The sequence below is a fragment of the Monodelphis domestica genome, chromosome 2 (assembly GCF_027887165.1).
Source record: "Monodelphis domestica isolate mMonDom1 chromosome 2, mMonDom1.pri, whole genome shotgun sequence".
In the NCBI taxonomy this organism is placed as follows: domain Eukaryota; kingdom Metazoa; phylum Chordata; class Mammalia; order Didelphimorphia; family Didelphidae; genus Monodelphis; species Monodelphis domestica.
The window spans coordinates 34,960,893-34,981,614 of NC_077228.1; the positions used below are offsets into that span (position 1 = coordinate 34,960,893).

At 43.3% G+C, this 20,722-nt stretch overlaps 2 protein-coding genes and 1 non-coding gene across 4 annotated transcripts in view; 1 reads left to right on the forward strand and 2 right to left on the reverse strand.

Moving 5' to 3' along the window:
- DIPK1A (divergent protein kinase domain 1A) overlaps positions 1-6,058 on the forward strand; it is a 109,413-nt gene extending 103,355 nt beyond the window's left edge. For both annotated transcript variants that reach the window (XM_016429820.2, XM_007480304.3), the window contains 2 exons: positions 3,640-3,816; positions 4,564-6,058. In XM_016429820.2, the coding sequence (XP_016285306.1) occupies positions 3,640-3,816; positions 4,564-5,376 (990 nt within the window). In that variant the 3' untranslated portion in view covers positions 5,377-6,058. The remainder of the gene's footprint in view (positions 1-3,639; positions 3,817-4,563) is intronic.
- A 1,473-nt stretch (positions 6,059-7,531) lies between these two features.
- RPL5 (ribosomal protein L5) overlaps positions 7,532-20,722 on the reverse strand; it is a 32,368-nt gene continuing 19,177 nt past the window's right edge. Inside the window, exons 2-9 of the mRNA XM_007480305.3 lie at positions 17,819-18,285; positions 16,938-17,007; positions 16,730-16,845; positions 14,912-15,046; positions 13,449-13,651; positions 12,528-12,705; positions 9,449-9,537; positions 7,532-7,697 (exon numbers count right to left, since the gene is read on the reverse strand). Of these exons, the coding sequence (XP_007480367.1) occupies positions 7,598-7,697; positions 9,449-9,537; positions 12,528-12,705; positions 13,449-13,651; positions 14,912-15,046; positions 16,730-16,845; positions 16,938-17,007; positions 17,819-17,821 (894 nt within the window). The 5' untranslated portion in view covers positions 17,822-18,285 and the 3' untranslated portion in view covers positions 7,532-7,597. The remainder of the gene's footprint in view (positions 7,698-9,448; positions 9,538-12,527; positions 12,706-13,448; positions 13,652-14,911; positions 15,047-16,729; positions 16,846-16,937; positions 17,008-17,818; positions 18,286-20,722) is intronic.
- On the reverse strand, positions 9,164-9,302 carry LOC130457751 (small nucleolar RNA SNORA66). The gene has a single exon (XR_008917025.1). It is a non-coding gene; the product is annotated as a small nucleolar RNA SNORA66 (small nucleolar RNA).

The window sequence follows — 20,722 nt, forward strand, 5'->3', positions numbered from 1 at the left end:
GGGAAGGCCGAGGCTGCTCTGAGACTGCACACACAGAGCACTCAGCGAAATGGCAAAGTAGAAGGTATGGGATACCCTAAAGCTAATTTCCTACCCGACAGCCCAGGATCTAATGTCCCCAGAAGGAGATTCTGCACAGTGATTCTCTACTCCCCTCCTCACTACCTAAAGGCCCAGGCCCTGCTCTTGGCAAGCCAAGACTCCCCACCTTAGCTGGCTTGAAGGAAGGGTCTGTGTGAGCCTGACAGGGCCCAGACCTGGTCTCACAGTCCCTGCAGATGGTTGATCAGGAAATACAGCAACCCAGACAGCAAGCAGGACAGGGACAAGCAGCTGCACTGCCGGATACCTCCAGAGAGAGAGACAGCAAACAGCCTCAGGACCAGTCTGAGCCTGCCGTCAAAGCTCCCGAAGCTTTTCTGCTGGTCTCCTGCCAGTCCCCTTTGCAAACTACACACTTTCCTCCTTACCTTTCCCTTGTGACACGGACACTTTACCAGCTTTGAGAAAGAGGGGTAGAATGAGAAACAAGAGAGTTCTTGGTGGTTATGGCTGGAGTGATAAAAAAAAAGAGCATTAATAAGCACAGCTTAGCCTCAAATAATCTTAAATGTTGTTTTGTTTAAGTCTAAAAGGAGCAGTTCTAAAAGCATTTCCCAGAACACCCCGGGATCTGTGGCCAAATGGACAAAACTGAATTCCGGGGACTTGATTCAGGAGCCTTCGCTCCCCCTTCCCTGTGTTTAAAGTGGCCTACAGCAGATACTCGGTTTTCACTTTTCATATTGATGTGAGATCATGCAAACAAAACCAAACCTTTTTCAGACACCCACCCACATGCAAATATATCAAATGTCTGATCTCCAACTTTTACTTTAAAACACTCGAATTTGCCTCTATAAAAAAGGACAGCTTATCATACTATTAAGAAATGAAAAATCTTAATGTCCCATATCCAATAAATCCTTTCTTAGAGCTCAAAATAATAAATAACCTGTAATTATGACCTTATTTTTTTTCTTTATTTAAACCCTCACCTTCCATCTTAGAATCAATACTATGTATTGGTTCCAAGGGAGAAAAGTGATAAGGGATGGGCAATGAAATGGGGGTTAAGTGACTTGCCCAGGGTCACACAGCTAGAAAGTATTCTAAGTCTAAATTTGAACCCAGGACCTCCCCTTTTAAACCACTGAGTCATGTAGCTGCCCCCTCCAAAACCTTAAATTACTTCTGAAAATCCATGTTTCACTTCCTTTTTATTAATAGAATCTATCCAACTGACTCATTTGTTTGATTTCTCTTTGGGCATGAAGTAATATGGCTCACTTTCTTCTTTCTTATTTTTAGTAGTAAAATTTGGTAATGGGCACTTCACAAGATTTATGTGCACAAAGGGGAAGCTGGGTAGCTCAGTGGATTGAGAGCCAGGCCGAGAGATGGGAGGTCCTAGGTTCAAATCTGGCCTCAGCCACTTCCTAGCTGTGTGATCCTGGGCAAATCTCTTGACCCCCATTGCTCAGCCCTTACCCCTCTTCTGCTTTGGAGCCAATACACAGTATTGATTTCAAGACAGAAGGTAGGGGTTTAAAAAAAAATGTATATGCACACAAATGCACGATGGATCACTTTGTATCTCCTTAATCATAATAAATGGAGGCTATTTTTAAATGGTAACTTTATACAAGTATACCTCCGGTCACTGGCCCGGTTTCAGATTCTGTGATTGACAACCTTTGCTGTCTATGCATAGGTGAGGCTAAGAAATTGATAGATGCTTCCCGACATGGCTGATTAGCCATTCCCTTCTGAATGGTCTTTTCTGTAGGGTGGCAGGCTGCACACTCCTGGCAGAGCCTTCTTTCCATCAAGTATCTCGTGGGGGCAGATAATACAGTTGAGGGCAAGCTTTTAGCTAGTTTTATTCTTCATCACTGTGAAAAAGAAACACTTAGGCAAGCTTCACAGGACAGATGCTCTCCTGAGCCCTGGAAAATGGGAGAAGAATTAAAAAAGGAGAAAAGTGTCTGCCAGGCTTCTGGACTTGAGCCTTTGGGGGTTTCTGCTGTCCATGTGACCCATCTATCTTTTATGCTCCCCCCCATAACATCAACCAAGTGGGGATCAGCCCTGATTTTCCTGCTTATCCATGTTCAGGATTGGCATTAGGAAAGGTGATGTTAAAATTAAATTGTGGTTGGATTCTGAAATATGTTATTAATTAGGTTGTCGCCAGGGATTTAATTTCTAAATCCCAAAATGAATTACTAAAGTAAAATGGAATTTATGGTAGCTTATTTACAATATTTACAATAGAAGGAAGATATTAAGGAATGAGAGAGAGAGAGAGAGAAAACTCTGGCTTCTTCTTGTACCAGTTAGAATTTCTAAGCCCCAGCCAGGGGAAGAGAGTCTCAAGAAGTTGGGCCTTACTTGGAGGCTTCATGCTTCCAGAAAGGCAGGGTTACTAAGTCAGTTTTTCACTCACCAATTCCTGAAATCTGGTAGAAGGGACTGGGGGCCTGTGATTGACAGGCCTTCCTTGCAAATCAGAAGTATGCAAGTTAGGAATGAACACTAATGGCCATTAAAAAAATAACCAAAATGCCTATCCAAATAGAAGCTGCTTTTCAGAGCGCTGTGGTATGGGTGTGGGGAAACAAACATGGGATGCTGGCAGAGCTCTCAGCCTCCTATTTCCCCCATAGCCAGGAGAGATTTCAGGTCCACAATGAACCCTCTGCTAAGCACTGGGGTTATAAAGACACAAGCCATGCGCTCACAGAACTACTTTCTGACTACCACAGTTCCTGAGCAGAACCACTTATGGCTAAGAATCAACATTTGCTTTCCCAGCAAAAGTTGCTAAAACAATTGGAAACCACCTTTAACATTTCAATAATCTGTCATTTCAGGGGGCAACTAGCTTGGTGGATGGAGAGCCCTAGGTTCAAATCTGACCTCAGGCACGTCCTAGCTGTGTGACCCTGGGCAAGTCACTTGACCCCCATGACCTAGCTCTTACTGCTCTTCTGCCTTGGAACCAATACCCAGTATGGATTCTAAGACAGAAGGAAGGGGTTTAAAAAAACAAACATAAATAAATAATCTGACATTTCAGGTCCTGGCCCTTCAGAAATGGTCCAAGCTATGACTCTGGTGCCAAGAGAGTAAGAGATTCTGGGCAAAGCTAAGCTGACCCACAGAGAAGAGACACAGCCTGTGTCTAGACCGCAGGCCCTCTGGACACAGACTTCGGAGTTTTGCCGCTCTCCCCATCCTTGCCCCCAGTGCTCTAGAAGAATTTTGATAAGACACGTATAACCCATTTCAGATTGCTTCCCACCTCCAGGAAGGGGGACGGAAGGGAAAGAGGGAGACCACTTGGGTCTTAGAGCTTCAGAAACTTATGTGGAAAATTGTTACTACATGTAATTGGGGAAATGAAGAAGAAAAAAATTTTTAGCTGTTTTGAGGAACGATTTCCCCTCTACAACTCCACAGGAAAAATTCACAGCTCAGAGCCAAACCCCTGTGCGCTGTCGGCAGAGGAAGGACAAAAAGAAGCTGTCGTATTTTCAGACTAACCCTCACGCGCAAACCCCAGAGATCACCCGGCTTTCTTTGTTTCTCTCGTAGATGTATCTAGGAGTCTGGGGCAATCTGCAAGGCGTTGTGAAGTGCCAGATGGAACAAGCCCCTCACCTGGATTTTGGAACAGAGTTAGAGCCAAGGAAAGAAGTGGTCTTATTTGAGAAGCCAACTCGGGGAACTACAGTGCAGAAATTCAAAGAAATGGTGTATAGTCTCTTTAAGGTAAGTTTGCTGTTTGTGAAATCTCTCTTCTCATGGGTTCTGTTTGGTAAGAGAATTTCTAGATGGCTTTTCCTGAACTTCCAGGATCCTTTTTCAGACTCTTTCATGTGCTAGACTGACCAAGCATCCTTATGGTGAGAACTTCTACCATCAAAGAAAGAATCCCAGAGAATAAGGTTCAAACAATCCCAAGACCACAACTGCCCTTCTGGTCTACAGGGTTCCGGATAACATTATGATTTGATGAGAAGCTTTTTGTGAGGGCATCAAAGCAGAATTTGGGGTTTTCTCGTCAAGGGTACTGGAGTGGTTTGCCGATTCCTTTTCCGGCTCATTTGACAGATGAGGAAACTGAGGCAAACCCAGATAAGTGACTAGCCCAAGGGCACACCGCTGTGGCCAAATTTTAACTCAATTCTTCCTCACTTCAGACCCAGTGGCCCCTCACTACTGCTCCACCTAACCACCCTAAAGCCATCACATAGCAAGTAACAAAATTGTGACGCAGCCACTGAAAACGGTTTTCCTTATTTAAGAATAGATGTTTTAAAATTCAGGTACTAGGGATACGCATAGACTGTTTTATGTATGTGTGTATATAAAATAGTCTATAATATATATATACACATGCAGACACACGTAGGTGTGCATAGGTAGCGGCATAAGCCTGCATCACGCTGTCCCTCTCTCTGGTGGCTTTCATGACGATTGCTCTGCAGTGTGGCTAATTATTCTTGTCCTTTCCAGGCCAAGTTGGGGGACCAGGGAAACCTCTCTGAGCTCGTCAACCTCATCCTCTCGGTGGCTGACGGCAACAAAGATGGCCGCGTCTCCCTGCCAGAAGCCAAGTCCGCTTGGGCTCTTCTTCAGCTTAACGAGTTTCTGCTCATGGTCATTCTCCAAGACAAAGAACACACGCCCAAACTGATGGGCTTCTGCGGCGACCTCTATATGATGGAGAGAGTCGAGTATACCTCCCTCTATGGAATAAGCCTGCCGTGGGTGGTTGAACTCTTCATCCCCTCGGGCTTCCGGAGAAGCATGGATCAGTTGTTCACCCCGTCGTGGCCGAGGAAGGCGAAGATAGCCATAGGACTTCTGGAGTTCGTAGAGGACGTTTTCCACGGCCCCTACGGGAACTTCCTCATGTGCGACACGAGTGCCAAAAACTTGGGCTACAACGCGAAATATGATTTGAAAATGGTGGACATGAGAAAAATTGTGCCCGAAATGAATCTCAGAGAGCTCATCAAAGATCGCCACTGTGAAACCGACCTGGACTGTGTTTATGGTGCAGACTGTAGAACTAGCTGTGACCAGAGCAAGATGAGGTGCACGTCAGAAGTGATCCAGCCCAACCTGGCGAAGGCTTGCGGCTTGCTCAAAGACTACCTGCTGCGCGGGGCCCCCGGGGAAATCCGGGAAGAGCTGGAGAAGCAGCTCCAGTCCTGCGTCGCTCTCACGGTCACAGCAAACCAGATGGAGATGGAGCATTCCTTAATATTAAATAACCTAAAGACACTCCTGTGGAAGAAAATCTCTCATACAAACGATTCCTAGCCGATTTGTCACACGGGGGGAACTTGCCACTGAAGTCATTCTGACCAGTAAAAAATGGCTCTTCCAACCTCTGCCCAACCCCAACCTTTCCCATCAAGCCTCGGTGGGGTCCAGGCCCAGGCTCTCTCCCAGCTGGTGGATGTCTCGGTTGTTTGGGAGAGCACGCAGACCCTTCTGTTTGTACAGTTTACAAAGAACTTTGACACGAATTCTCACTTCATTCCTAGGACAGTCCTGGGAGGGATGCGGGGCAGGATTATTCCCATTTTGTGGCTCAGGAGAAAAGGCGAGCTCTGCTTCCAAGTGGCAGCCAGGGCTCTTGCGCCTTCCTGGCTTCAGCTTCTAGGTCCATGACCCCTTCACAGAGGCAGGCAAGTTCGGCCTTTGTACGTGATCCGGTCAGAGACGTGTCTGCTTCTCAAACACGCCGAGCTGGTTCTTCACTCCTAATGCTGTGAAAATCCTCATTCACATGTGAACATGTTGATGAAATGGTTTTTGCAAGGAATTTTGTTAGCCAAGAGGCCACTGCTGGAAAACATTGTGGTCGAATCCAAGCTGCTGTTTTAAAAATTAATTTAACTTTCACATAGTTTACTAATATTTCAGCATGGCAGAATTTGCACATTAATGGGAAATTTCAATTGCTAAGCAGATAAATTAAATTCCTCTTTGGCATAAACAGGTTGTGGGGTTTATCTTCAATTTCTTTCAATTCTTACCTCATTCATTCAGATTTTGAATGTTCTAGCTAGTAAATTATAGACATTCCCTCAAGTAGTTCTAGAACAGAACTTTGGGGGAACTGGAAATTTTCTAAAACCATCAATAAACAATTGCTGTCGGTCTATTTTTTGCACCAGTAGTTTACAAACGGATTGTTAAAGGGTGTAATGGAGATGCAGGATCTCTCTTCCCTTATTTTTACAAAGGGCAGGAGACAAAAAAATGAAATCTTTGCCTTCTGTTTTGGAATACCAATTATCGATTCCTAAGCAGAAGGGCAGTAAGGGCTAGGGAGTTGGGGTTAAGGGATTTGCCCAGAGGTCACACGGCTGGGAAATTGAGGCCAGATTTGAACCCAGAAGTCCCACACCAACTCCCCTAGCTGTCCCAAGGCTGTGGCAAAATCCTAGCTCTCTCATAATCATGGGGAAATGCAGAGACAATTAACAGATCAGCTTTCCTCCAAGCCCTGGGAATTCAGTGTTGGTGGTTTGAGCTGTCCCCAAACCAGGTACTAGAAACTACAAGGGGAAATTGTGTCTGATTTGCACTAAGATAAAATTGGCCAAGTGTCAAACTTTTAGAAGGTACTGAACTAGTTGGGGATGGAGGGACTCAATCATGAAATCTTAATGGAAGGACCTTTTAAATTCTCAAAGGTATAAAACATTTCCCATCAGTTGATAGGCACGCACAGAGAAAGCCCTTTACCCAGCAGTCTTCCCGTATAGAACTGGGGCAAAGGGTTAGCAGAGGATTGAGTGCATTTTACTTGTATATACTTCTGGCATGTATTTTCAAACTTTGCGCACAATGACAATCTTTTTTCCTGTCTCCCTAAAGTAGGATTATCTACTTTTGGAGAAAGAGCCAATGTTTGCTGCTGGAAAAGATCCCAACCTGAATCACTTGTGTTCTCCAGCTAGGTCTAAATGTACATGGTATATCTGGGGAGTGGACATTATTGAACTACCATGGCATTGTTCTCACAATATTTTTTTAATAGTTGTACAGTTTTAAGGTCCTTTTCCTTTCCACTAAGCATCTGGTTTCAATAAATGGCTGGCTGGAAGACTTCCCATTTGTAGCATTTCCTTGATCTTGTCTGTCACAGCCAAAAGGAATCTTAAAATTATTTTACCGACAGCTATCTGGCTGATAGATGACATTATCTGCTGTTTACATTTCCAAGGCCAGAACAGGTTATCAGTTCACATTTGCTGCATTAGGGACGGAATGTAAATAAGCATCAGTGAGAAGCAAGTACAGTCACATCTTGCAGTCAAGGCTCAACTAATACAACATATTCAGAAAACAAAGGATACCACCACCACTGAGGCTGCCATCTTGGAAAAAAGAACCATCGTTCCATCCTCTGCTTTTGTACTCTTGGTTAGAACTTTTTAAGCTCCATTAAGAACAGACACAATTGTTGTTCAATAAGTTTATTGTCTTAATCTGAAAATCTTCATAGAAAATTACAGATTTTGATGTTTTAACTATCGGCTGCACGCTCCTGGGCTCTGAGGAAACTTGCCTTCTTCTGAGCAACTCGGTCTTTCTTCTGGGCAAGGGACATTTTGGGGCGGTTCCATCTACCAAGCAAGAAAAAAAAAAGCAGAGGATGAGAATTCACAAAAACAAATCAGGTAGTCTTTACAAATGCTTCCTGAGCTACCCCAAATAGAGGGGAAAACTAGATCCTGTTGAATGAAATCATAGGGACGACTGATCAGTCTCAAAACAGCCACTTCCCCCCTCCAGTGGCCCATTACTCCAAACGTACTTAATTTTCAGGCAGCATCTTTTGCCTTTCTTTACTCTATGTATGGGTCTATCACAAATCCATTTCCTTGGCACATGCAGACTGGCCCTCACGTGGCATTTCTATTTCTTTATTCATTTCTGAACAACTTTCTATCATCCACCTCAGGACTTTGTCCTCTACCCTAACTCCGTCAGGCATCAGGTGACCTGCCTCTCATGCCATGTCAGGATTCTTTGGGGTATATATGACCGTTCCATCACCCCTCCCTTTCTTTTCCAAACTCTGGTGCCTCTTCCTCCTCCTACTTTCTCTTGACCCCATAAACAAAGTTGTACAAAGACAACCTCTGAGCCTGCACTGTCTTATTTACTATCCCCTCTCAACCTCTTACAGTATAGCTAATACTCAAGTCACTAATGCCTCCATGTCCCCAAATCCATTCTTTCAGCTCTCATTCCTTCAACTCCCCAATGCTACATTCATTCTGCTGGGTTCCCACATTACATTTCTCCTTTTCCTGCATATATTTCCCCCATTAACCCATACTTCAAAGACTTTTTTTCATGTCACACCAAATCTATTCCTAGTCTTGAATTTTCTCTCGATCATCTGTGCTGCTCATCTCCATCCAAATACTCTGGTCTACGTTTCAAACTCAACAAATCCTGGCCCCAAAACTGCTCCTCTGGGCGTCCCTATTTCTGTTGATGAGATCACTACCACTATCTCCCCACCCCAAGGAGTAAGTGAGCTCAGACTTCTTTCTCCCTTGCCAGTCTATTCAGTCATCTGCCAGGCCCTTTCTCAAATCCTCCTGAACCCTGTCACTCCCCACCTGCCCTTCACCCTTGCTTCAGGCTCCATCCTGTTCCATTTCCAATCCTTCCCTGTGTGGATGCAGATCCTTTTGGCTCCAACTTACCTTTTGTGTCTTCCATATTCTTCCCCTTATACAGTCCACATTCCAGCCAAGTAGACTCCTATAATTCTGCCCTACCCTTTCCCATTCTTTGTGCCTATGTGCATGCTGTCTGCCCTGTGGGGGATGGGTTCTTACTAGGCTCAGTCACCTACTCCCCCTTGTCATTTGTGACACTCCCAAGCTTTCCCTAATCTCTCCCTTCTCAACTAACTCCCTTTGGAGCTGATAGTATCCTAAGTATCATAGCTGAATTACATGTGTCTCTTACGTATGGGAAGATCTGAATTACTGAACTGAGCCATAAGCTAAAAAACCAAATGACCCTAAATGCCCGCTTACACAGAATTTAAAAGAAAAATGACACCAAATTATCTTGTCTTAGGGATAGAATGAGGCGCCTCAAAAATGTCAATTCTGAGGCAAATCAATTTCTATCACTATAATTGCTTTAGCAAACCTGGTTCCCCTTGCTTCCGCAACATCATGCAGAGCTAGTGATCGAGTTTGCAAATGAACACCGATAGCTTTGCTCTCGCTACCAGAGGGGAGAAAAGCCAATCGGTAGCAGAAGCCAGTAATTTTTGCAAAATACAGCATTTCCAAACCATTATACCTATACAAAAGGAGAAGGCTGAGCCAGCAAGAATGTTACCTACCTTTTCTTTTTAACTTCCCTCTTGGGTTTCTTTTCATACACTGGATTCTCCCGTATACCAGCGTGAGCTTTCTTGTACATCTCCTCCATCTGAAATAAAGATAGTCGAACAGTATTTGGTTCTTTCAAGTGCCCCATCCAAACCGTATGCATTACTAAGTGGCAAGAGAATCGATAAATACTGCATCTTCCAAAAGCTACTTCCCAATCCATTGCCTTTACTACTGATATTTGGAGAAAATAATTTGAGAGATTATAGCCTGTCAATGGTCACTATTATCTGCTTCAACCATATTGATACTCCTATAAACCAGAATGCAATGTATAACTGGTGTGCTTCTCCAGTGCATGTTTCCCCCCACTGAATCCACATTTGGCCTATATTCTGTAAAAACACAACTTTGTAATGTTAAGACTCCTTGTGGGAGGGGAATGTTTGTTTTGTTTCTAGACTCTCAGAAAAATAACCTTTCCTTTCAATGTCTCAGTTTTTTCCTCTTCTAGACACTTTGTTTTAGGATAGTCTTATTGAATACAATTTCTGCAAGGATTTTTCAAGAGCAACCAAAACCTCAAGAGTTGTTCCCACCAACAGCACAGAATTCATTGAGTCAAAATATTTCCAGATTGGTTATCAGGTTTACTTCCTGATTAATTTATTCCAGCTACACTTTGAGTAGAGATCAAGCAAAGATTTATTAAACACCTCATCTAGGAGATGCACCAAGGATATAGAAAAAACAAATACTCCTTCCCCTCAAGGACCGTAACATTCCAACTTCTGTCTGTACACACAGGGACATACAAAATACAAACCAGGTACAAGGTAACCTTGGGGAAAAGGGTATTATAGCAGCTCAGGGGGAAGCAACATTCTTCCTGATGGGCAATTGCTAGATTTCATGGCAATAACAAATTTATCCTGATTCAACAAATATCCTCCTACATGAATAGCTTTAAATGCAGTGGATAGAGCCAGGCCTGCAAAGAGAGGCATCAGACACTACCAGCAACTCAATTAACCCCCATTGCCTAGTCTTTACTGTTCCTTGAAACCAATACACAGTATTGATTCTAAGACAGAAGGTAAGGGTTAAAAAAAAAAAAGGTGGCTTTTAACAGCAGGGCAATGTTAACACTGCCAAGATTTAAATATTAAAAGTGCTTAAGATCACAAATCACAGTTATCAAATTCTCTTTGTGTGCCCAACTGTCAATTACAACCTAAGGGTGAAAGAGAAAAGTGCTCTGGATCTGTTCATTAGGGGGCTGTGTTAAACTCGGAGCATTTTAAAACTTGGTTTGTAGCTGGCAAGCCAGTGACTCACACTGCCAAAAAACTAGTGAAGCAGGCAGTGCAATTACCTCCATTTTACAGATGAGGAACCTGAGGCCCAGAAGGTCTTAAGTGCCCTGGCCCTCACTCCACAGGCTCCTGATCAGGTCTGGGTCATTAAAACTGTCATGAGCAAAACTTTGGGGTCATACATGTTTCTTTTGGCTTCCTTTTGTAAATGAATGCCTAAGCTGCTCTCCATCCACTGTTCCTGTTTGGGCCCATTTGTATGGCTGGGAGTTTTTAATCACCAAATGTGGTAGGCTCTTCATCATGTCCAAGACTACAAATTTGCCTTTCACTCAGCAGAGAAACATTTCTGCAATTCGGGAGCACCCAGACACTAGGGTGAGCACAGGATCAGGCAAGACCACCAGTCTTCAGACTGGTGGAATACAGAGCCATTGGCAATGGCCCTTGCACTTAACTATAAAAAAGTATTCAAAATCAGAAAATGACCCATCTCTATTATACAGGTCATGAAGGCTAAGGTTATCTAAATAAAATCAGGTGTCGAGTACTTTTAAATATATATATTTTTACTTTTTACTGAAACAAAAAGACCAGGCAATTACTTATGCTGCCCTCATCCTGCCAGGATGAGACACTACCATGAATTATCAGATGAGGCCTTTCCCCCTCTTCTTTTCCATCTATTTTGAGAATGATCAGGACAAACATACACTAACAAGAAAAATAAACCTCAACTAAGTTGAAAATCTATCTACCAAACAGATTTTTTTAATTCAAAGTTTTTTATTTCCCCTATTATATGTACTAACAATTTTCAACCTGTTTTCCAAAATTTTTAAGATCCAAATTGTCTTCCACTGTCCCATCCCATCTCGTCTCTCCCCTCCCCAATCTTCCCTCCTTATATAACTTCAGGTATCAGTTTTGTAAACCCCCTCGCGGTTATCCCTCTTGCCTCCAGCATGGAGGAAATTGTGGCTGGCTCCCACAATTATTGTGGGATGTGTTGTGGATAGCAACAGCAAAACCCTAATGCCTGTTTTTGGCCATTCATCTCCCCACCATGACTTCACTGGCAGTTTTGGACTTGTTCCCCTGCCCAAGTGAAAAGAAGTCACAGCAGAGGGGGCAGCTGGGTAGCTCAGTGGATTGAGAATCAGGCCCAGAGAGGAGAGGTGCTGGGTTCGAATCTGCCCTCAGACACTTCCCAGCTGTGTGACCCTGGGCAAGTCACTTAACCCCCATTGCCTAGCCCTTACCACTCTTCTGCCTTGGAGCCAATACACAGTATTGATTCCAAGACAGAAGGTATGGGTTTAAAAAAAAAGTCACAGCAGACCCCTAATGAAAGGTCTCCAAGGCAAGCAATTCAGCACAGTTCTCTCATTCATGAAGAGGACTGAATGACTCCTGAACCAAACACATGATCCATGTGAGCCATGATCTCCACATGAAGTCCTGTGCCACAGGTTAACCATGGCCCAATAAAGCCTTCCCTCTATACCAAGTTCTTTAACCAAAAGGGAAGAAACCAATGAACCCATGATACAGTCATCTTTCCTAATACCTGAGTAAAGAACAGGGTTCTATCAGCTTCACTTTTCTGTTTAACAGTGTGCACGCTCACAGAAAAGCCCTAATCAATTTTAGGGGGTCTCTTCATCAGCTTACTTGGAAATTCTTTTCTCAAGCACTTCACAACTGCTGACTTTCTTAAATGCCTTCAAAAGAATTCCTGGCCCAACTGGGCTTATTATGGCCAACTTCTTACCATGTCAGGAGTGATATTGTTCTTTATGTACTGTGAGAATTGTTTTTTGTAAGCGTCTTCATCTTCTTCCATGAGATAACGCATATAATCCGCAACATTTTGGCCCATGATGTGCTTACGATGTACTTCAGCATTGAATTCTTTACTTTCTGAATCATAGCCAGGGAAGCGTTTAGTACTAAGACAAAATTATAATTGTTAGTGTTTCAGCAGAATTCCATTTGCATGCAAATATTACATAATACCTGCCATCAGTCCCGTCTTGAAACAATTGCATCATAAGCAACTCAGTGAGTGGGATATCATCATTCAGCAGCTAAACCTAGACTAGACTCCAAGACAGAGATATGGTAGAAAATCCCAAAAAATTTTAAAGGGACCTAAACCAACTCTCCAAGGAAAATATCGAAAATCTGCCCAAGAGGACATGATTGGGGATGTAGACTCTAAATGATCACTATTTCAAATAATATGGAAATAGAACCTCTCATTGGCTGGGAGGGGGGCAAGAATGTGAATCATGTAACCATGGAAAGACATTCTAAATTAAACTTAATCTTTAAAAAGATCCAAGATTCCAATAAAAAATAAAATCACAATGCATATTCATCTTCCATATAATCTTATTATAATTCTGCAATACTCTAAGCTTGTCTGAAATAATTATCACTTTCAATAACTGAAAGCTATGCCCAAATCACCAAATATCACTAAACACAAATCCTCCTTGATTTCCCACCAAAATGAATAAAAATTTGCAAAATAAAGTGACTGAGGTGAGAACCATTCCTTGAAACATATTCCTTCCATCACCTAAGAATTTCTTTTCTTTGGGGTGAACGGTAAATACTAGGAAACTATAAGTACTTCTACCCCCCCAAACTGCCCAAGGAAAACATGATCCAAATCCACCTTATTTACCTGTGAGGAATAGACAGACCACCATCCACAGCTCCTTTAAGGGCCCCAAAGACTTTGTTTCCGGTGGTAGTTCTGGCAAGACCTGCATCCAGGTAGCATGTAAAAGCACCAGGCTGGCCATCGATGCTTTCCACGTTGTATTCGTCTCCAGTCACTTCCACCTGACCTTCATAGATCTTGTCCATGCCAAATCGGTTAAGAAGCTATTAACAAGAAAAACACCCAACATACACTTCAATATATAAGCATGTTCGAAAAAAAAATTTTTTAATACAATTTCTTGACATCAAGTTCCAATTCCAAATTTGAGCTTCTTTCAAATAATCTTTTTTATAGGACCTAATCTTTCTATTTCTCAAAAACTTATGCTAGCTTCAAACATCCCTTTACATACCTATTTCTTAGGTGTCGTTTTCTGAGCAAAACAGTCCTACTAAAAATGAAAACCTGCTATTAAACTAAAAAGTAAAAGGGCTACTTGATCATGCTTCATAAATACCTTTATCTCCATTTTGGAGGGAATAAAGTGCTGCCACCTACGGGCTTATGACAAAATAACCTACCTGCAACCCCAACTGGCCAAAGAGATTTTAAGACACCTATGAAAAGTTCAGGCACAATCATACTTTTTTTAACCCTTACCTTCTGTCTTAGAACCAAAAGCAGAAGAGTGGTAAGGGCTAGGCAAGGGGTTTAAGTGACTTGCCCAGAGTCACACAGCTGGGAAGTGTCTGAGGCCACATTTGAACCCAGGACCTCCCAGGAATTCTAGGCCTGGCTCTCAATCCACTGAGCCACCCAGCTGCCCCCACAATTATACTTTTATCATACAAAGTCAAACAAATGGGACTTAACTGTGATGTTTTCATGGCCGTCTCTCATATCCTATAAGGGTGCAGCAATTCCGGAAGGTCCCAAGTTGCTTCTATCTTGAACCCAGTGAAAGCTAAGACTTTTTTTTAAACCCTTACCTTCTGTCTTAGAATTGATACTAAGTGTTGGTTTCAAGGCAGATCGGTAAGGGCTAGGCAATGGAAGTTAAGTGACTTGCCCAGGGTCACACAGCTAAGAAATGCCAGGACCTCCAATCTCCAGGTCTGGCTCTATCCACTAAGCCACCTAGCAGTTCCAAAGAAATTAAAAACAAAACAAAAAACTATCTTTAGATTGATTCTAAGTCAAAAGAGTAATATGGCTTAGGCAATTAGAGTTAAGTACTTGCCTAGGGTGTCATACAGCTAGGAAGTATCTGAGGCCAGATGTGAACCCAGGTCCTCCCAACTCTAGGCCTGGCTCTCAATCCACACTGCTACCTACTTAGATGCCCCTTTAAAGGACCAAAACAAAGTATACACATGCACATCATAATATACTCTCAACCAATTAGCTATGAAATGCAAACACAAGCACTAAAGAGAAAAGCCACTCCCATCTAAGAAATTTGGGAAATAACCAAAACTTACCCTGCGGGCCAGCAGCAGGCCTGTACAATAAGCTGCAGCATAGTTGGTCAGGCCAACCTTCACACCATACTTTGGCAACTCATGTGCATAAGCTGCACAGACAATCATATCGCCTTCAATCCGGGCATAAGCAATCTTTAAAAAAAAAAAGTCAGCTATTAGTATCCCACTGGAATCCCAAAATGTAATCAATTTAATCATCGAAATAAACAATATGATCATTATATTAATAATATAACAACAAAACCAGACGCATAATGGCTAGATAAACAGAGGAACAAGTCACAACTAAATAACATTGCTTGTTTAACACCAATGTTCTTTTAAAAATCTATTCATTTTCCTGGGCAACTATGGGATATGATTAATTTTGCCTATAATTTCAGGCTTAAATACTAAACCCATAAAAACAAGCTACTAAAATGGTATGAAATATTCAACATAATAAAGACTTATTGAAGGGGTTTAAGAAAGGATTCCAGCCTCAAAAGCCAGTAAACCAGCTTGGACAGTATGATTGGACCAAGTCAATAAGAAAATAACACTATGATTACAAATATCTTGTAACAATAGTTTATGTGGATGAAATGCTTTATAGTTACTTTGTAATCATATATGACCTTTCTTTAAATGTTTCATTTGATGCATTTGGTTTTTATATTAAGTATGAATGAAATGCACCCATAAGTCACTTTTTAGCTATTTCACCTTCCTCAACTAAACCTTCTCTTAATAAAATTTGTCAAAATCAATCAATACATTGATGAGTTGATAGTAAGGAACATTCACCCAGTAATTTCTAGCTTCTGGAGAAAGGGGTAATGTTCTATTCTCTGAAACCAATATTAAATCAGTATTTCTTTTCTCTTCATAACATGCAAATATTGCAATCCCTATTTAACGAAGAAAACACTGCCTCTTTAGGCCTTGGTTTAAGTGTGAAGTAAAGCCATAAAAACACGATTCCTAAATCCTTTAGGTTCCAAATTAAGACAGAGCCAGGACTAGAAGCCAGTTATAGTGATATCTTGCTACTTTTTTTCAATTTCCCTACTTTTACAAACCCTTCTTTGTCATTGATTGAAAAAAATGAGAAACATACTGAAAACAGATGTTTCTGGGGGTCAGGAAAAGTATGTTTTCATGAAAGGGACAGAGAATAATTGCCAAATATTAAAATGATCGAATATTTCTCTACTTATATGTACTACTCCAAAGAGACAAGTTTAAATCCCAGAGAAAGCACAAGACCCCAAAAGAGGACAAAACAAGAGGCCAGTGGAGGTGGATTTGTTCTATTCTTCCTCTCAGTTAATCAATTCCACATTTCTAAAATGAAGCAGAATGACAGAAGAGAATAAGAGAAAATGAAATGGCAACAGTGACAAATGCTATGGAGAGGAGGAAGACAAGAAAAAACCACTGAATTTGTCAAGTGGACTATTCCTAATCTTGAAAAGAGTAGCTTCAGTTCAGTGGTGTGAGCAGAAATCAACCTGCAAGGTAGCAAGTTGGTGGGTGAAGTGGCAGGACCAGAGGACAGACACTAGAGGAAGGTGAGGCAGGGGGCTCAGAGAAGCTTTGGGCCTTGCCTTGATGCTAATTACAGACTCTGAGTCTGAGTATTCTTTGATGGAAGAGAAAAGAATGAAAACCTGCTTCGCCTTTGAGACTTGACAAATTCTTGATGCTAAACATGCCTGTGATTTATGAGAAATACAACTCCTCAAGAACCACAGATCTCAACAGTACTTCAGCAAAATGATCTAAATAATTGTTGCAACCAAGTGCCACTTCTTGATGGAAAATACAACTTGCCTGACAGATGATATCTCTGTTGGTGACTCGAACTATCATCCTGTATTTCGGTGTGTTATATTTGTTTTTATCCTGGATTACTAAACGCTTCCGTGCATAATAATCCGTTTTTCCCTCTGAAAAAAGAGATCTAGATTAAGAGGCCACATCCACCAAAGAGAAAGAAAGCACAAATTCTTTGGGTATCGTTCACGTTAAATGCCCGTACCTCTCCTTCTTCGGAATTTCACTTGATACCTCTTGAAGTAGGCCTTATTCTTGACAACTTTAACAAACCCCTTGGAAAGAAAAAGAAAACGTCAATTGTAATAAAGATAATCACACATGCAGGAAAAGCCCGAAAAGTCTATTTATTTACAAGTTCCCAAAAGCAGAGCAAAGCTGTTTTCCAGTACCCCGTGCTTGGACTGCTACGGCAATTCCAGGCTTTTCCATGCTCGCATACTTCATTCATTTGTTCAGCGGCCCTTAACTGCTATGAGCCAAGTCCCTGCTCCGCGGGGCCTGGAGTCCGCCAAAGGCTGCAGCAGTAACTCCCCGGCAGGAGGCCCAGCCGGGAAAACCGCGCCGGAAGCGGGGACTGCACCAGCCCTCTCGACCCCGGTAAAGCACATGGAGAGCCCGGTCCGGCCCCCAGCGCTCACGATAGAAGAGGCCCGCAGCAGGGAAGGACCCCTGCACCCTGGCCTGGTCAGAAAGACCAGCCCAAAAGTAAGTATGACGCCCGCTCCTCCCCGCGCTCCAGCCCGACCCGGCCCCCCAAGGCGCCCTCTCCCCTCCCGGGAGGCCCTCGCCCGGTGCCCCAGCGCCCTCTGACTTGGCCCCAGCCTTTCGAGGCTCCCTAGCCTCCCCGGCAGGCGTGTGGCCACTGCCCCGGTGCCCTCTCCCCTCCCTGGCAGGGCCGCGAGCAGCCTCACGGAGGCCGCCATTAGGCCACGCTGGGAAGCAGGCAGGGCTGCCGGGCGCAGCTATTCTGCAATCGAAATCCATCCGCCGCTTAGATGGCTCGTGCCGCGGTCCCATCGGGCGTGGGAGCAGGTACAGGGGTCCCTCAAGCCCCCCGACTGCCAGCATCCAGCCCGTACTCACCATCCTGCCGAAAGAGACCCGCGCCCTCGGCACAGACAAGCGGGCCCCGCAGCGCTAGGGGAAAAAAAGGGCCAGGAATCGTGCGCAGGCGCAGTATGTACACCCGGCCACTGACGCGACGCTACGTGGGAAAGAGAGGCAGCTCGGAAGAGGATAGAAGAGAAGGTCGTCTTCCAGCCCCCTAGCGTCCAGGAGGAGCCTCAACACTCCAATCGAGGCATGTAAGCGACACGTGGGTGGTTTCCTTTTCTCCTTCCCACCTATTACAGGTGTTAGACTTTAATCCCAGAACTTTCCTTTTAAAAACATCTTTTTTTCTGGTAGGTGTGGCTCATGAGGTCCTGGCTTCCAATCCAGCCTCAGACACGTCCCAGCGTTGCGACTCCGGCCAGGTCCCTTAACCCCTTCATTGCCGAGCCCTCGCCGACCTTCGGTCACGGGCTCGAGTCTAAGATGACAACTAAGGGCTTAAAGAAAAAAAATGTAATGAACAAACACACGTTCTTTCTCTACAGCCCCATCGCGGGCGGGAAACATAGTCGAGCAAAAGAAATTCCGGCTTTAGCCAGGTCAGAAACCTCCGGGGATGCGTGGGGCGGGTGCATTGCGGGAGGACTCTTCCTCTACAGTCCTGCCATGGTGAGGCGCTCTATAGTGCTGCCTTGTTGTTTTTAAGCCCTCACTGTCATAGTAATAGCCGAAATAAATATATATAATAAATATATCATTATGAGATATTTTCCATTGTCAAATATTACATATTAAAAATAAATTCATATGTGATATAAATAAAATAACTAAAATTTAGAAAGACAGAGTTAAAATGCCCAAAGTCACCCAGCTAGGAAGTATCTGAGGTCATATTTGAACCCAGGACCTCCCAGCTCTAGGCCTGACCCTCACTCCACTGAGCCACCTACTCTATGAAGGCATATGCCACACTTTACACTCAATAAGTAGGTACTGTTATACCCATTTTACAGCTGAGTAAACTAAGGATAAAAGAGGTTAAAGTAACGGGTCCCTTAACTGTCTGACAGAATTCAAGCTCAACTCTTCCAAACACAGGTGGCCTCTAACATCTACACAGCCTAGCTCCCTACCTGCTGCCATTCATAGATGGCATCCCATCGGCCATGCTGGGTCCCTTCTTTGACTTCCCCCTCTCCACTCCCACTCTGAGGAGAACTCATTGTCAGTTCTTCCAGATGTGAGCCAGGGTACTCTCCAGTGGGGGGGCATCTCTCCCCACACGAATAGCAAGATTCCCTTCTCCCAGAGAATTCCCATTTCTCATCCACTGAGTTCCTTCTGGGGGCCCTTGGCAGAGCTGTTCTCTATTAGAAAGGGAGTCAGACATGGGGCTTCAGCTTCATCCCACCCAGCCATCCACCAGGGCACGGGGGCCTGGCCCATTTGGGACTTGTCCTCAGTCTTCTGCCTCCCTGATTCCACCTTTTATTCAGAGAACAATTCTATCACTGCCACTAAGAAGATCAGGATAACACTCAATATGTGTTCACCCCCCTTGAAGAATGTAAACTCTGCGAGAACAAAAATTACCTCTTATTCCTATTTCTATATCCGCAATACCTCTCAAAGTGCCTGGCACATAACAGGTGCTGAATAAATGATTGATCCTTGATGGATGGTAATTTTTTTTTAATGAGTCTTTGTTTCTGAGAGAAAATTTGACTCTTTAAAAAGTTTTCTGCATTTCGATTGATTCCCTACCTATCTTGGAAATCAGACCTTTATCAAAGATATTTCATGTAAACATTTTTCTTGATTCGTGTAAAAAAATAAAATTTTATAGAACTGAAATGATCTATTTTAGCTTTTTGGATCGCCTCTTTAATTAAAAATTCTCTATTGAAAGTAGCTATAGAGAGAAGCTATGTGACTCAGTGGATTGAGATCTGGGCCTGAGATGGGAGGTCCTGGATTCAAATCTGGATTCAGACACTTCCTAGCTGGGTGACTCTGGATAAGTTACTTGACCCCCTTGTCTAGCCCTTACTGCTCTTCTACTTTGGAACTAATACACAGTACTAAATTCTAAGATAGGAAGGAAGGAAGGAAGGAAGGAAGGAAGGAAGGAAGGAAGGAAGGAAGGAAGGAAGGAAGGAAGGAAGGAAGGAAGGAAGGAAGGAAGGAAGGAAGGAAGGAAGGAAGGAAGGAAGGAGGGAAGGGAAGGGAAGGGGAGGGAAGGGAAAGGAAGGGAAGGGAAGGGAAGGGAAGGAAAAGGAAAGGAAAGGAGGGGAGGAAGGTTGGAAGGAAGGAAAGGGAAGGAAGGAGGGAAAGGAAGGAGGGAAGGAAGGGAGGGAGGGAAGGAGGGAAGAAAGGAAAAAAGGAAGGAAGAAAGTATGGAACATGACCATTTGGCTTTGAAAATGAGTGCTATGCCCCAAGTCAAGTAGGATTATGAAATTATTGAAGTACTGAGGAGATGGGGAACCTGAGCCTCAGGAAAACAGAAGAAATCATATCAGTATGACTAGCCAGAGGAACAAAAGTTCCGGCAAATGTTTTCAAAGGAGAATAAATCAAGATCTCATCGGAATCACTAAAGAGTGTTTTTCCTCAGGGTGAAAATCACTTTAAAGAAGTCATCACCCAATTGTGTAAAAACCTTTTCCAAAAATAAAAGTCACAACATTTTCTTAGCCTGAACTAAAATTTCCTGGTTTTTAAAGAAACAATAAATTTTTTGTATTTTGTTGTTATATTCAAAAAAAAAAGGAAGGAAGAAGGAAGGAAGGAAGGAAGGAAGGAAGGAAGGAAGGAAGGAAGGAAGGAAGGAAGGAAGGAAGGAAGGAAGGAAGGAAGGAAGGAAGGAAGGAAGGAAGGAAGAAGATATAAGAAAAGGGGTGGGCAGAATGGCTGGGTTACGAAGGCCTTAAA